This window comes from Ammodytes marinus, assembly GCF_949987685.1.
Source record: "Ammodytes marinus genome assembly, chromosome: 6".
NCBI lineage: Eukaryota > Metazoa > Chordata > Actinopteri > Uranoscopiformes > Ammodytidae > Ammodytes > Ammodytes marinus.
In genome coordinates this window covers 5,162,358-5,179,524 of record NC_137235.1, presented here as the reverse complement: position 1 = coordinate 5,179,524, position 17,167 = coordinate 5,162,358, and the positions used below count along the sequence as shown (strand labels likewise).

The window sequence follows — 17,167 nt, the reverse complement described above, 5'->3', positions numbered from 1 at the left end:
ACATCTTGGGTCAATATGCATCTTGCCCTGACGTGGCCCACTATTCTGCTTACATATGCAACAGACAAACACATATTTTTTATATTGCATCCCACTGGTGTTTTCTCGATAAATCTTTTTTTTTTTTTTTTATGAAAATGTGATGCTTGGCTCAACCATATAAACATAAAAAGTCCTGAGTAGGCCACCGCCACTAAAATGTAATCAATTTCAGTACCAAACACATTTTTTTACAGAGCGCGCCCGTTTTGCATTCATTTTCGATTCAGACCAAAAACATATTTTTCATGGAAGTCTCGTTTATCAAGAGGAAAAAAAACGGGCCAATTTTTCTTTGGGGATGCACTTCAAGTGGTGCAGACAGGCCACAGAGCGTGTGTGCTTATTTTAGGGTTCCTCTGGTGACTCTGGTCCAGCTCTTTGAACTATGCCTGCAGTGTAAGTCGTATTGACTGTGAGTCAGTCTTCCAGTTCAAAAGTTTTTGCAATTACTGCTGAGTCACATAATAACGTCACTCATCCGCTATGAAATTCTAGACTCCCAGTGTCACTTCTAACGCTGGCCTCTCCTGGTTATTACAGTCTCGTGCCTCAACATCTGTCCTCAGTGAGAAAACTAGCCGCGCCGGCGCTATATTTAGCCCATCCGTCCGGCTTTTTATATAGGTCAAGAATTCCATCTACACTTCCACTGCTTCACTTCTATGCTGTAACACTTTGCCTGTGTGTAGTAGTATCTTGGCAATTCTTATTCTCCAACTACTCCTATAACACTGGCAAGGTGCAGTTTTAAAGATTCCTCCAAGGACACCTGAACCAAATCCCCTGTGGGCAAATGCCAGTGCAAAAAAAAAAGCGAAATAGTTTTTTTTCCAGGTCAGGATGTATGTTTTTTTGAGTTTCCTACAGTTAAAGCAAAGGAAGTTGCGATGGGAGAAGTCGATGCTGCTTTGCGTCATGTCTATGGCTGTCAGGTGTTCCCACACAAAACAGAGCCACACTGCCACGGGGGTATTTCTGCTTTGAAGTTTTTTTTTATGAATTTTTCCCACCCACTGGCTATTATATTCAGGCTTTTTAAAATTCACCACAATAGTCCTTCCCTTGGTAACATACTTGAACATATTTTCTTCTTTTGGTTCATAAGGCAGCAGGAAGAGGGCATGTGCTTGGCCTCTTTTCACTCTTATAGTGGTCCATTTCACTTTCTTCAACTATATGAAAGGTTGGATTCAGTCATTTCTTGATAACGCTTGTTGTCAAATTCAAAGAAAATCTCTACCTGTCCGTACTGTGTGTGTGCGCACTTAAAAAAATCTGCTGTTAATACACAGCCTAGGCTCTGTAAACAGGTCTGTTTCTAGCTACGGTGGGCAATTATGCACAGGCCACCACCATATTGCCATGCAAACCACATCACAGTATGCCTGTTTATTTCATGAAACCGAAAAATCATAAATGGTCACCTCCAACATCTGTTTCTGTCATTTAACCACCAAACAAGCGAATAATAACAGTAGTAATGGCAGTATTCACAGAACTATGGGGAAATATTAATAATGGTGATTGTGATAGGATGGGGAACCGTAAACTTACAACAGTGCTCAGGTTTCTGCTACATAGCCAGACACATGTACTGTATATTCAGCTAAAACATTCGGCTGGATAGGTTTACTCAAACTGGGAAAGCAATTTTCTTTCTCTGTGTGGAGGCTTTAGGTACGACTAGTTGTCTAGACATTTTACCTTGGGGGTCTTGCTTTGGCGGATATCTCTTTCTCATTTAATTGAATCCATTGTGAGAGTTGTCAGATTTCTCTGGACCACAAACTGCAAAGTGCAAGTTATGAAGCCTGTTAAAAGTTATTGTTGAAGACGGATTGTGTTGTTAACTCTCTCAAGGTGCCTGAGTGTCACTTTGTTTCATTTGTCTGACTCTGATGATGTCATGTTTTTGATTGAAGAGAAGGCGCTGTCAATTTGGGCAAATTAAAATGTCTAGCTTGTGTATTGTTCATCATGCAACAGCAGTGAAGACCACTAAATCACTGAACCTTTCTAGTAAATGTGAAAAGTTCTTACTAAAAACCACCATAACACTTTATTTAGAGGATCCTAACTGGATAATATACTGTGGATTTTCATATTAATGTGTCTGTAAAGAAAGGATGTGATTATTCCTCTCGTAATTCAAAGGAAGTACATGTAGGATTTCTCTCAGCAGGAGACTTTTATTTCAAACAGATAATTTATAGGCTCTCGTTCGAGCAGCTGCTGAATGGGAGTGTGCATATACGTACCTAATATATATATAGCTAACATATCACAAGCCTCTTCAGAATGGCAGGGTACAGTTTCAGTTATTTGAAACAAATTATGCTTCATGTTCCCAAGTTGGAGAGTGTGGTTGCAAAATTGCAAGAGAGGCGTTCAAAAGAAAATAACTGTTAAATGTAAGCCCACTTCCCTGATAACTAATTATTTTCTGAACCGTGCCAAATTTTAAGGACATTATTTTTGTCACTTTTAACAAAGCCGTCTGATTAAGTGTTGTCATGAAAGAGATCCTGTGCCAATTAGATTATAATTATGGAAAAAAAAAGATGGGCTCCCAGGCAAAGAACAATCTGCACATTTGTTTCCATGCCAGCTCCAACAGACGGAAAGAGAGGAGGATGTGGGAAGGGGAGGTTAGTGAGAGACGGCCTGTTTTTTCATCCACTTTTATCATCAGAACTTTTCAAAGTTAATTTGAGGTCAGTTAATGCGCATGCTACCAAACTAAAATGAAATAAAAAGTCAGAAATGTAATGTCTGTGCCCTTTTTTTTTTTGCTTTATTTCAAAGAAATCTGTTCAGTAAGCCAGAAAGTTGGAGATGGAACTGAATTAAATCATCGGAACAAGCTGCTGAAGAGCTATTTTCATCACGTAAAATAACATATAAATGTTTTTGAACAGGTGCCGAGTTTATAGTTGGCCATAAATAAATAAAAAATCATACAATATTTCTGAAAGGCATAAACCAATCATTTTAAAGCAAAAAAAAAAAGATCTCCTCTGTCTGTTTGAATGGAGAGTTTCATTAGTATATTGAAGCAGCAGAGCAATCCAAAGAGTAGAGGGGGCCACCGTAAACCCCTAAGGTTTGCCTAGGGAAGACTAACACTGACTGTGATGCATCTTAATCACCATTTTCTCCATTTTGTGTGTGTCCCATTGTCAGTACAATACTGTTTGTTCAAAGTCAGGGTGACTTTCTTTCACCGCGCTTCGGTCCTTCTGCGTCGCACCGAGGAACAGAGGGAGAGAGGGAGGGAGGAACAGAGGGAGAGAGGGAGGGAGGAACAGAGGGAGAGAGGGAGGGAGGGAGATAGAGAGAGATGATGGGGAAAGATGAGCAGTGGAGTAAACACGGAGACAGGTGTCTGGTGACAATGATTAGATTTATAAACCAAACCGATGTTATTTTCACAGCTAGGGGGACTGTTGTTAGACGTTAGGCGCTAACCGAAGCTCCCAGAGTCCCACTACAGAGACACTTTCCCCCCCAATCCAAAGTCCCTCACTTTCCTTCCTATAGCTCTCCTCAGCATCTTCTTCTTCCCTTGGGTGTGATTACATACGCTCCCTCGTGTCCGACCAAGATGGATTGGCCTTGAACGCATCCTTTCTGCTTCCATCAACGTCCTTGCGTTTCATTTTTTCTTGCCTCCTCAGTCAGCGGCGGCGTGTCATCCCGTCTCCCCAGACCATTTGGTTGGCACACACAACAACATCCAATATTTTCTCTCTCTCTCTCCAGCCCCCAAGTGGAACTGAACACATTAGGGATGGGTCTGTTAAGGTGATCATTTGTGCTTGCCTGCGAAAGCCCAGGGACCATTTTTCTTCATTTCACAGTGTCTGTCTCGATGCCAATACTATAGATTTTCTATCAGCTCCTTAATCATGGCCCCATGATTGGGAGGAGTGATTGGACGGGGCGGCGCTCCCTGAAATATGAAAAACTCTGGTATCAATTTTGTGTCTTGTCAGGGTACGTTATTAGACAGCCATTTGAACATAATACCAAATGTTCTTTCCTGCACCCCCATCAACTTACCACTTGAGCAGCTTCGGCTTTATTCTGCTAAAAAATCTGACAGAAAAAATGAAATTGCAGCAGTCAGTGCAACCGTTTATTTCCCGATTCCACTTTTTAGTGAAACAGCTTTATAATTTGTCTCTACCAGTCCAAGGCTGGAAATGAGCTTCTAAGACTTTAGGAGAGTTGCCGGGCCAAACAAAGAGAGGAATATTTTTGGGGCCCTTGGAGGTGTATTATCAGGGCGAAGAGATCAATGAACAGAACATTGTTTTTATACAACAGATTAAAGGTCAAATATTATCATGTTCAAGATTGTAATTCTGCTTTCTACTCAAAACTGTTTTCATGGTGTAGTGTCCCAAAAACACTTCATTTCAGAGCCTGTCTCTTTAAGCCCAGTCTGTTCTGATTGGCCCTGAATCTAACTGCTGGTCTGAATCTAACTGCCAGTTAGATTCAAGTGTATTTAGGGGTGTGTTTATCACAGGTAGTGTATAGTGCTATATTAGGTGCGTAATGAGGGGGTGTGGCTTCTCCCCCTATGATGTCATTAGGGGAGATAAATCTGACTGGGGCTTTTGAACACAGGTTTTAAGAAAGGCTGAGGTGGAGAAAAAAAGAGGTTTATTTTTTTCTCATACTTTGGGAGTCTCTAGTGACACTGCTGGACCCATATTTAAGTTGAAAAAACATGAAAAAATGCATTTTGCAATAGTTGACCATTAATAAAGAGGCTAACAGTACAAAACTCTTTTTTCTGTTCCCTTGTCCCTCTAGGTCATCCGATGGTGCGTGCGCAGCGGGAACAGTGGTGGTGAGCCGTCTGAATATGGGCGAGATGGAGGAGGTTGACGTGGACCACATCATCACTGATATACCATCACAGAAGGTAAAATAACCGGGCAAATACAGGAGTCTCCATTGCTGTATATGCCTAGTGCTAATGCTAGGATTAGCCTGACACTGCTCAAGCCCTCAAATGAGATTAAATAAAGTTGGGTAAACCCTAATGGGGATTAAGAGGCTGTGGGTGTGTGTCCGTGTGTGTAAACGAATAGAAAAGATTGCAGAGAGGATGACCATGTTAGCATTCTGACACACACACACACTTGACCACTCTGTGTGGGATTGTGTTGGCCAGTCCCACAATCTTCCCTCCCGTGACCTAGTGGAAGATATTTCTTTAATGTGGCTTTCTTGCCACCGCCACCACCTCCCCCTTTTCCACTCTAATCTCATCCAACACACACCGCTTAGCTCAGCTCCGATGTGACTCACGTACTGTATAACAGGGAGAGCGAAAAGGGGGAAGAAGAAAAACTAGTATTCCCCTTCAGAGTTTGACGGCAAAACGAAGATATATAGCCATCCGGATGGGATGCCACCTCACCAGAAATGAAGTTGTACGTATCCCGGTTTGACTTAATTTCATGAACGTTCGTAATGGAGCCAGCTTTGTTAAAACATTTTCCAAGTGAGCGTGTGCTGTAGAGGCCAATCATTAAAAAGTAAAGAATATTTTTTTCCTTCTGGAAAGGGGAACGCTCTGATTTTGTCCCACCGCAGCAGAGGAAGATTGCAAGACAGCGTGGAGACTTGTAGTTGTTGTCTGCTTTTGATTTGCTGTTGTGTGTGTGTGTGTGTGTGTGTGTGTGTGTGTGCATGAATCACTGTCTTATATAATTGACCGAGGGCTTCTACACGCGCGACTGGCTTTCGCTGCTGTCCACCACTGCTGCTGGTGCAGGGAGGTTCCCTGCTAGGCTCTGGAGTGTCACTGAAAATCTGCCCATGTCGCCTTGATGAATGTGTTGTGGTGTGCTGTGTGTGTGTGTGTGTGTGTGTGTGTGTGTGTGTGTGTGTGTGTGTGTGTGTGTGTGTGTGTGTGTGTGTGTGTGTGTGTGTGTGTGTGTGTGTGTGTGTGTGTGAGAGAGAGAGAGAGAGAGCGTTTTGTCACAGTGCATTTCCCCTTGTGTGTGTGTTGAAGTGGAGGGGAGGGAAGAGGGAAGGAAAGGATATGACAAACATTGGGAGGGCTCACTCGAGACTCAAAAAACTCACTTGTGGGGAAGTTTTTGTTCAGTTTACCTTAGTCTAATGCGTGCTTTGCTGCCTCAATGTACTGTCTGTGTGTGTGTGTATGTGTGTTTGTGTTTGTTTTGTTCAGTGTGTGTGTGTGTGTGTGTGTGTGTGTGTGTGTGTGTGTGTGTGTGTGTGTGTGTGTGTGTTTTGAGGCACTTGTTTGATCTTTCCGTGTCATTGCTTGGGTGGCTGCTGCTCATGAATATCCCACTGACCCTGCAAAAACAGTCAGCTGAGACAAGAAAGAGTCTCCAGTCACCTTTGATCTGATCTCTTTACATATTTTAGGCATCAAAGAGCCATTGAACACACGCCATCCCCCGCACCCGGCCAAATTACAATGGGACTCCTTGCACAGCTGCGGCCCCTGTCTCATTGTTAATACTTTTCATTATCAGACAACTTACTTGGACGCTTTCTAAAGTTTTCAGATGCAATTTGTTTTGCTCGATGGACATGTTTTATTTTGAAGTGTGTGTTTGTTTGTGTGTGTGTGTGCGTGTGTATGTATGTGTGTGTGTGTGTGTGTGTCTATTTTATTCAATATCATTGTTTTCCTTAGCTAGGAGAGCTGCTAGGTTGTTCCCAGAAGTCATTAAAGTCCTTTTCTGTGCGGACAGGTTTGGCTGTCTGGCTGTATTAAATGGTTCATCAGACAAGATAGTACTGACATACAGCAGGGGGGGGGAAAAGATTGCTAGTTGTCAGAATTGCTTTGAAGAGGTGTCCCAGACTCAATGTATCAAAGGCCTTTGTGGAGTTGTTGCTGTAACCTGGACATATTTGGTTTTTATAAGTGTACAGATAGACTAGTGTGACGGTATTTGTTAAATGAACTTGACAGTTTTGTTCTTAATCGCACCACAGAACACAAAAGCAGCTGTCAAGAACTTAAGGTTACGTTAACAGCCTTGTCTCTCAACTTTTTCGTATTTGGGGAAGTTTACACTGAACCAGCATCACCCCGAAATAGTGACATCAACCATAAACATCGGTTAGCCCTCGGCATACAACACAATTTTCTCCTATCAAAATACAATTGAAAACATGAAATAAAAATAAGTATGTGCACAAAGCAGAAAATAACAAGGTTGTTAGATTGAAATGACACCATCAGCTTAATTTATTCTCGTCTTACATGACTAGCTCTAGTTTAGAGTACAAGAACAATGCTGTTTCTTTATTCCCATTTCCACTTGTGTGAGTATGCTGAGTTTTTGTTTGGGACAGGCAGCTTAAGCCTAAATTCCTTAAACCCATGTTATGAATGCGCCATCCAGTGCATGTTTGAAACTTCTTATATAAGATGCAGCCAGCGCACCTCAGGGAACCAACATTACCTTGATTGACCCACTAGCTGCAGCTGATAAAATCTGCCAGACACATTTGTTATTTCAAGCAGCACAATCAATCGACATTTGCCGCATGGAAATCAGAAGATGCTTTTATCTACCTCTGAAATCAAGGATCCTCCGCTTCAAACTCTGGGAAGAATTTTGAGCATAAAATATTTTCGCTGTTATCATTGTAAACTATATGTGTGGCATCTGGGAGAGTGGAAAGTTTGACATAGCGACAGTAATTAAGGGGGTTGGACTGCAAACTTGAAAAGTGTGGTGCGTTCCTGTGTACACATTCCCCTTTAGAAAAAAAATAAAGCAAAATGGCTTTGGGGAAATTGTCATTTTAGAAAATTCCATTTAAAATGGCAGTACATGTAGTATGATTGGATTGCCTTCTTCATCTCGTAATTTCTCCTACACTGGAATAAGAAAATAACCACATTGTTTTTTGCCCAGCAACACAGTGTTTACAAAAGATTAAAACTGTGTGGTGTTCTGTTTGTATGAGGAACGATGAGGTAAATCAAGAGCACACAGAGCACAGAAGTATTCCTGTTGGTTCTTTATTATCTCACTGCCTTTGATAACCTGTTATTCTATACAAGCATACTGCACTGTCCATTTTGGCTTTGATGAACGTGTCACATGTATTATTTACGTCAATGCATAGTCACTTGAAATGTACTATCAGAAGAAGAAACTGCAATATGGTTCACTGATACAGCCTGAAATGGTGGCGGAGGCATTACATTACCAGCCCCAGTTTGTGAAGGCACAGCAGGTGTTTTCTTACAGCTGTCGCCCGCTGTGCCATCGCTGATTGCAGTGAAGGCACAAGTTCAACTTGCTTTAAAGCCGCTGTAAACCCAAATCCACAAAATCCTTCCAACTATGTACTGTAATTGGCTGAGTTAGTCGCATGATAGCAAGCATCTGAAAAGAGTTAGGCATATTTTTTAATACAAATGAAATATATTGTCATTTAAGTTTGATAAAGTTTACAGAATTTCATGAGGCGGGCTATGCTCTGGTTCTTATGACACTTCAGGTATTTTGAGCCAATCACGGCAATTCTCTTGATCTATAACGAGAGCAGCTGCAGCTGTTTGCTTTATGTGGTTCCATAATGGTCTGGCCTTTAAATGTAGTATTGGTAATGTACATACAGTACATACTAGCTACTATTTGTCTGTCTGTGTTTGTCACTCACCACGGTTAGTTTCATTGAAAGTTATTTATATCATTGTAGTAATGCAAATATAGACCAAACAAATGTAAACTTATAGCGAACAGACATATTAGTTCACACATTATACACTCTGAATGCATTATTCAGTATCTGAGTTATATGCAGAGCAGTTGAGAGTTGAAGTCACATGTTGTTTTCTGTTTACTTCTGTTAAGCTCCTGGTTTTCTGTGTTGTAACCGTAATTCATCTTGATGCGATTCTCTAACTATGCTTACACTTTAAATTTGAGGAAATGTCGCTTCAAAAGTCCTTGAATTAAATGTTGCGATATATAATAACTTGGGATTTCTTACTTAAACTGGCACTTAGCTGTGAGCTGAAATATGGGTCACACACAGGCTACACTTTGTATGGGTGTGGTTATATCCAATGTACCTCATAAGTAAAAGTAATGATCAAGGCCTGCCCTCTCCTCAGAAAATCTTATATCATCCATATTGTTTTCTCAATAAAAAGGATGTTGACTGACCATCTCTCTCTTTTTCTCTCCTTCTGTTCTTTTCCTTTTCAGTGTCCTTTGGTCTGTGAGTCTGCGTGTCATTTCTCCATCGACAGAGAGAATAACCCACTAACGGGACCAGGTATGATGCTTACCTACAACATCTGTAATTGCACAACTCATGGCCGGATAATGTGGCCATCAAAAAAAGAAAAAAAAGTCCCTTTCCTTCTTTATATTTTGTTCATTTACAGTTAAATTAATTGAAAAAAAATGCAAAAACTTTCTTGGAATTGCAATTAAAAAATGTCACCCAGACTCTATATTAATATGGCATTGGTTAGTTTATCTAACCAAAAGTCCCTGAATGTGTACATATACCTAATTAACCTTGAAATGCCCTTGAACATCCTTTCAATTGACACGATCGAGCTATCTCCGCGGTATCCTTTTTGATTAAAATATTAAATATTTCTTGTTTTTTATTCAAATAAGTCCATGGGTTTCAAGAAAGAATAGTTTGAAGTATATGACAATGAATTGGACCGTTGTGTCCTTTTGGGAACTAACTGAAACACAGGCAAACAAAAAAAACAATGCCACTCTAGCTGTGTGAGAACTCATTCGGTGAACAGAAGGCTAGCTCTCTCACTGAGCTTTGTTGGGACACAATAAAAGACATGTAGACAGAAAAGGGATAGGCTTGAAAAAGGTCACAAACTCCTGCTGTGTTGAAACTTCACAGCCCCTTGTTCAAAGACTTTCCAGAAACTAGATTCCCCTTTTTTTCTATCCAATGCAATCAGTTGTAGCACACATCCATTTTCTCTTTTATATCCCAGGTTCTACCCACACCTTCCTTCAGCTCCCCTGCAGCTCTACCACTGTTGTCATGGTGTCACCGTCTCTTACTGTTTCTACGCTGATTAGCTAGAGCGAACAGAACAGCAGCCCTCGTGTGCAGGTGTGCGCATCTGCAGCGCGTCAAAACAATACCGTCCCCGCAGACCCCCGCCAGATTGAGTAATGTAATTTGGTCTTCTACTTGTATTAGCTTTGAGAATGAGCATACGGAGAGAGCAGGGCGATAGGGGAGGGTGGGGGCTCTACACAGCACGTCTCAGGAAGTCATTTTCTTAAGAGGTGTTGGGAAGGGGAACGGAGGCGCCTGATTGGTGGTCAGATTAGTGTGCTGGCGGGGGGAAGTTCAGGGGTTAATCTGCTTCTGTTACGGTAGGCTAAATTAGCAACTGTCGCTCCCTTCCGATTAAGGTTGGGCCCGCAGCAGCATACCCCCCAACATCCCGGCCCGCTCTCTCTCCTGGTGTCCCGTGCTCCCCATTTATTTATGTCATCCGCTTCACTTTCTCTAATCCCCTATGCCAACAATGACTGACTATCCCATTTAATTTAGTTGCAATTATGAATCCTTTCAGGGGTCACTCTAGGGCAAGGGCTTAATCTCAATCACTATTAAAGGTGGAGTCAGCAATTCTGAAGAAACACACTCCAAATTTGTTGTCAAAATCACTCTTTGTCAAAATCAGGGAATATCTCCTCACGATCCACCACCTGTCCTTACTGTGTGTGCACTGGAAAAAAATCCAGTGTTAATACACAGTCTAGGCTCTGTATACGGATATGTAAACAAGGGGTTTGTAAACAAAAGGGGCTCACTGTAGCTATAGCAACATGCCGGTTTACTGCTGTATTTTTCTTCAGAGCGCACACAGTAAGGCCAGGTAGTAGCAGGTAGTGAAGAGATACTCACTGGTTTTGACAAAAGGGATTGTGACAAGTGTCACTGACTCCACCTTTAAGGTCATCTTAACTTCAGCATTGTAGATAAATAACTTGCAATGATGCTCAAGATACTAGAAACACTCCGAATGTGTCTTGTTGGCACATTTTTCTTTGCTTTGTTTCTGCAAACAAGTGTTGTGCTCTCATTCCAAATGGTTGGCCCAGAATTGATTTTCTGAAACACAGTTGAAAGAGTTGATAAAACCAACCAGCCAAGCCAGTGCTCTTGATGACATTGCCTCTCACATGAAGAACCTCTTACAACATAAGAACTCCCACTGTAGTAAGGGAACTGTAGTGCACCTTATTGAACCTTTGTAGCATTGAAGGGCATCGGCGAACATAAACACTTGAGGGCAAAATGACGTCGCGCCACCAGGATTAATGACTAGGGCACTTACATAGATGACTTTGGAAGAGAGAAAAAAATCGGGACAAGCTGGGACCAGATCAGGGTACAGTACCAGTGCCCGTATGAAGGGCTTGGCGGTTGGAATGCCAGGAACTTTCTCTGTAGGAGCAGAAGTTTGGCTCCTACTTTTGAATTTGAGGGAAAAAAGCTTTTAATGGTGCCACATATTGGTCGACTGCCTCCCAGCGAGATTGTTAACGCTTGAGCCCGCGGGTGCTTCGGCTCCGAGCTTATTGAGTGACTTCCCTTTATGACTGCAGCTCCGGAAAAGAGAAAAAAGGCTGTAGTAAATACTGTTCAAGGCACACGGCTTTCGTGCCCTCTGCTGCCAGCATGCAGATAAGAGAATTAGAGTCGTTTTTTCCGTTCCCAGCATTCGATTGCTGCTATTAGCCACTCTCTCTGGCTAAAGTGAAGAAGATGGGGAGGGGGAGGGGGAGTGGTTGGGTCTGAATAGGTTTTAATGGAAACGCTAGGCGATGGGGTTAGCAAGCAAAGTTTTTCAGGATGATTCGACTGTCTCTCCGTCCGCCCTGTAATACAATAAACAAGCAATTAAAATGGAAATGGAGGAGATAATACGACAAAGATTCATATGCCGCTCTGTATTTTCCATCTGTATTGTAGTATGCTGACCTGCCACTAAAGCAGAATGAGAGAGAGAGGAAGTGAGAGAGAGGACAGAGAGAGAGAGAGAAATGTAGACAGAGACGGAAGGCCTTGGAAGATGATGCCAAACACCTTATCTATGGCAGACAGACTTATTGATTATAGAATTTAATTTGTCCTTCATAACTCCTGTGACTTTTGAGGACTTTCTATCTGAGTTTGCCAGCTGTCAAAGTTGGTTTAGATCTTCTGTTTCCCACCTTCAAAAAAAATCCCCAAAAGGTATTGTCTTTTGATGAGAACGTGCATGTACATTTGCTGCCTCATTATCATCGAATGGTTCAATAAACCTTTCTTCTATTTCTCTCTCCCTCTCCCTCTCCCTCTCTCTTTCTGATAGTGTTCAAGAACCCGGTATGCAAAGTGTACAGGTTTCAAACGGCGGACAGCAAGTGGATGCTGGTGCGGGAGCAAATGGAGGAGTGCACGTTGTCCTTCAGCATCCCCCAGCAGCTGCTGGCGCTGTGCATTCGGGAGGACATGAGCAGGTGAGCCACTTTGACAGTCCTACTGTTGATGAAACCATGTCACTGCCGGCTCCGGCGTTGCATCAGATGGCAGGTTCTTTGTTTGCAGAGGCATCAATTAACCATCTACTTCAGAACAATCAGAAAGTTCAAAGTAAAACCTACAACCCGGTGTGTCACATTATTATGCGTACAGTAGGTGTGCGTGTGGTTTCAACACTGACCCAGTTCACCGAAGTAGATTATTATTTTAAAGTTCTCCCTATATTTGGAAAGGAGGTGAATTATTCACATCTGCTTAACACTTCAAAAGAGGCTCCAACAGTATGTATGCAGAAAACCACAAACATTGTCTCCTTCAAACACACACTCAAGCACGTCTTCTCCTAGTCCTCTTAACAAGGCGTTGTAAGAAGGAGCCTGCAGCACCCCGCCAATAGTGTTGAATCTGACAAAAACTGTGTTGTCATCCTTAATGCTTTAGTCCTGGTTTAGTTGGTGACACCTGTGGCTACTTTTATTAGTAGCAAGTGCATGTGAATACAGGTCCCTGAATTCTCGGGACAGCAAACACTCCTTGAGAAGTCTTTTTGGCAGTAATACAAAAGAAAAGCAAATGGTTGGGTTGTTAGCAATGCATTCAAACACACTCCCGCTGTTTTAAAGAAGGAGCCAGTTAACAATTGGCCTTTTTTCATCACGCCATGTGCGACTTCATGCTGCGCATAGTGCAAGTCGTTTTCCAACTGCAGTAGAGAATAGAAGAGTAGAATAGTTTGCTTTACAGGCAATAGTCAACACGAATGCAACTGTTTTACAATGCTACATACACAAACACACAGACAGATCTGTATCACTCAATTGGCTGTTTGAAAAGCAAATAGAAGAGGGAATAAAAGACAATCTGAAACAATTGCTGCTGCCCTTGGGGAGACTAAACCTCTGCATTGATGGAAGCAACTGAAACTCAGTATGTCAGGGGTCCAAAACAATTGTCTCTGCCTTTTGAGATGGCCCTCGCCTCATACAGGGGCTGAACGTCAGTGAGGGAAATACCAGTAATCTTACAGCACTGCCTATCAATTTGTACAAGTTTATTTTTATTTTGAACACTTAAGACAGCAAATCATAGAAAAGGACACAACACACTTGATAAAATCAGAATGGAATGTTTTCATCAGTGTGATATCCACATTAAAACTGTAAAAAAGGTTTAAAAAATGGATTAAAAAAAATCTAAATTGGAAAAAAAAAGTTTGAATTAAGGGCTCACTCACACTAGGGCCGCTGTTCCGTGCCCGAGCTCATTTGCATACTAAAGTCTAGAACGTTTGGCTAGTGTGACCACGCCATCTGTATTCCTGCAGCACGGAACAGGCAAACTTGCCTAGTGAGTGCGCCCTAAAAAACAGCATCTGTATTTGGATTCAAATGTAAGCTTTGCATCAAGAACAGTGCCTAAAAACTTACATTACTGCACTGCTGCCACTGGCTCATCCTTAATCACACATGGTGCAGGGGCATAGGAACTGGGGGGCCTACACTCCGAAAAAATCAATATACAGTACATGTCAGGTCACAGTAAAATTGGTTACTGTGGTGAGGAGCCTGCTATACTTGCCATCTAAACCTCTCAGTGCTCACATTAATCCCTTCAAATGCTTTAAAAAAAAACGATCCACTGCCAGAAATGATCGTCTCCCCGGTCTGGATTATTACTGATAAAAATTTCCATCATGAATAAATCTGTTTGAACACATAGAACGCTGCATTAGAAAAAACATTATGTAAATCAAGGACATCAATGCAATTAGTCATAGCAATTGGACAACGCTCGTCAAGTCCAGTAAACAGTGTGTGAGAATGAGAATGGGTCAAGGCACGGTCAGAAGGTGTTGACGTTTCTCCCTGGCAACCCCTTCCTATACATAACACACAAATGCTAACATACACACGCATACACAAACAGCGTATGAGAAGGATCACCTTATGCTCACTACAACACACGGAACGAGCACAGAACGAAGCAATCAGAGATTGTGATGAACTCAAGGGGAGTTCAAGGACACACTCGTGAAGCAATGCATACACACAACAACTGCAAGTACATCCTTCATCAGTGCTATACACATAGATAATTGCACGGACATTATTGAACGATATGCTAGGAAAGCTTTGTTGCCATGTTGTTGTCAAGCGGATGTACTGGAAAAGGTTCACAATCTGTACAGTTTTTTTCACAGACGTATCTCTTACCCTACTATCTTTTTAAATAGAACACAATCTGCTCTGCACACTGATCATTTTCAAATCACAACTAAATTTAGCAGACAATTATAGAATTTCAATGTAATGTCTTTATTTGTAAATATACAGCTCTTGAGCACACACTCCAAAGCACGGCTACCAACCATATACAATGTTTGTTTATTAACGGGCATGTGTACCGTATCACCAGCTCGGTCGTGTAATATAAGCACCTTTCTTATAATCCTCTTTGAATGTCGTCTTTCTCCACGGTGCCTACTGCATTTAGCCGATCCTGTCACACTCACGCTATAGCTGCGCATTTTTTAATGATTCAGTTAGTGCTGCAAAGTTGTGAGTGCAGTGGTGGCGGGCGGATGGTGGGTGGCTTAGTTTGCTTTACTAGTCTATGATAATCTTGAATGTTCCTTCCGTCTGCTTTATTCTCTTTGATGTCTACAGTCGTGATGTTCTAATCTTACTGCGCCAAAACACAGAGGTGGCTGATTTTGAGCGGTTGCTTTCAGTGAAGACTGTGTGTGTGTGTGTGTGTGTGTGTGTGTGTGTGTGTGTGTGTGTGTGTGTGTGTGTGTGTGTGTGTGTGTGTGTGTGTGTGTGTGTGTGTGTGTGTGTGTGTGTGTGTGTGTGTGTGTGTGTGTGTGTGTGTGTGTGTGTGTAATTAATGCATGTGTAGTAGAGTGTCAGTACGTGGGTGTCGATTAAAACCAATTCATTAAGAGCTGGTTAGTTTCTCATTAACGGACATGAAATCACTGTCACCTTCTTTTACTGTTAAAGGTGGAGTCAGCGTTGTAGAGAACGCTTGTTGTCAAAAGGAATAAATATCTCCACACAATCTTCTACCTGTCCGTACTCAGTGTGAGGTGGAAAAAAAAGCCAGTGTTTTTGATACACAGCTTACACGGGCATTTTGCTAGCTATGGTGGGCCACCTTTTTACATAACCTTTGTTTAGATACCCGTTTACAGAGCCTATGCTGTGTATTAACAACAGAGCATTTTCAGTGCACACAGAGTATGGACAGGTAGCAGATCATGGGGAGATATTCACTGATTTCAACAAAAAAGCGATTTTGTTTTGACAACAAGCGTTCCCCAGAAACGCTGACTCCACCTTTAATACTGTGATTGTTAAGGTGACATTTTGACCCACGGCACAGTTTCCAATTAAGCTTTGCATTCAAAAAATAGTGTTAATGACATTTGCGTGTTGTTGAATGGAGCTCTGCTTTGATTTTCTTTCTATTCAGAACAGAGGTGAATGTATTGTGAAAGAAGCCGTTTGCTTTTCAGTCCACTCACGTTTTTATTGACCCCACACACACAAAGCCCTCTGTGATTAAATTGAACTGGCACTATAACGCACCGTGAAATAAAAGTAGCCACATGACAGCTCTTTGCTCTTTGGCGATTGTATAATGTTATCACGGTCAATCCGTCCAAGTCAAATGTAACACATTGTTCTACTTGACTCTACGTGTCAATGGTTTCATTTTCTAGTATCTGCATCATGTTTTAGTCCATATAAATGACTAAAAATGTGTGAGCTAGTGTTTGTCTAAAAATCAATTCCCATCTATTATTATATGGATGTTTTTTATTCTTTTGTAATGATATCCCTCCCTCCCTCCGTTTCTCCCTTCTCTTTTTATGCAGTAGTGTACTTCAGTGGAATACGCAGAATCCCTCACTTAATCTACTGCATCATTCCAAATGCTTTTAGTTATTTTAGTTATTAGATTTAACATTAAGAATTTAATATAATATAATATGTTTTATTTATGTACTTACTTACATAATTATGACTAAACCAAATATCTTAAAACCTTATAAATCATTTTATCCCATTGTACAATATTAAACAGTACATTCACAATGCATTTTTCCCGTTCCAACTTTTCCAACTTGTATAAAACTCTTATATATAACTGTTAGATGGAACACTAAAAAACTTTGTGGACCATGTGTCTCTTTTTTATATCTGCATATAGTTAAACACCCTACACTTACTGTTATCACACCTTGCCTCAATCACACCTCTACTCTTTTCAGACAATAACACACTGATTAAAGAGGTGATATACCACCGACCCGTTGTCTAGCCGTCTAATACAGTATGTCTCTCTGTTATTATATAGTCCTATATCTATTATTTACAGCAGGATCATCCACCCTGACCTCCACTCCAGACCGACACAACAGAAGATTGTGGTTCAGTTTGATTCTACGTTTCTCAAATAGCAGTGTGTGAGAGTTATTGCCCGGGGATATGGAGTATTATGAATGATTGCAATCTCTTCCGGAGAAATGTAATGAAGTAGTATAATGTCACATTTGCAACATATA

At 41.4% G+C, this 17,167-nt stretch overlaps 1 protein-coding gene across 2 annotated transcripts in view; it reads left to right on the top strand.

The window, feature by feature from the left end:
• Positions 1-17,167, top strand: part of inpp4b (inositol polyphosphate-4-phosphatase type II B) — a 99,112-nt gene that overhangs the window by 28,289 nt on the left and 53,656 nt on the right. For both annotated transcript variants that reach the window (XM_080028675.1, XM_080028676.1), the window contains exons 3-5: positions 4,867-4,978; positions 9,276-9,345; positions 12,428-12,575. In XM_080028675.1, the coding sequence (XP_079884801.1) occupies positions 4,919-4,978; positions 9,276-9,345; positions 12,428-12,575 (278 nt within the window). In that variant the 5' untranslated portion in view covers positions 4,867-4,918. The remainder of the gene's footprint in view (positions 1-4,866; positions 4,979-9,275; positions 9,346-12,427; positions 12,576-17,167) is intronic.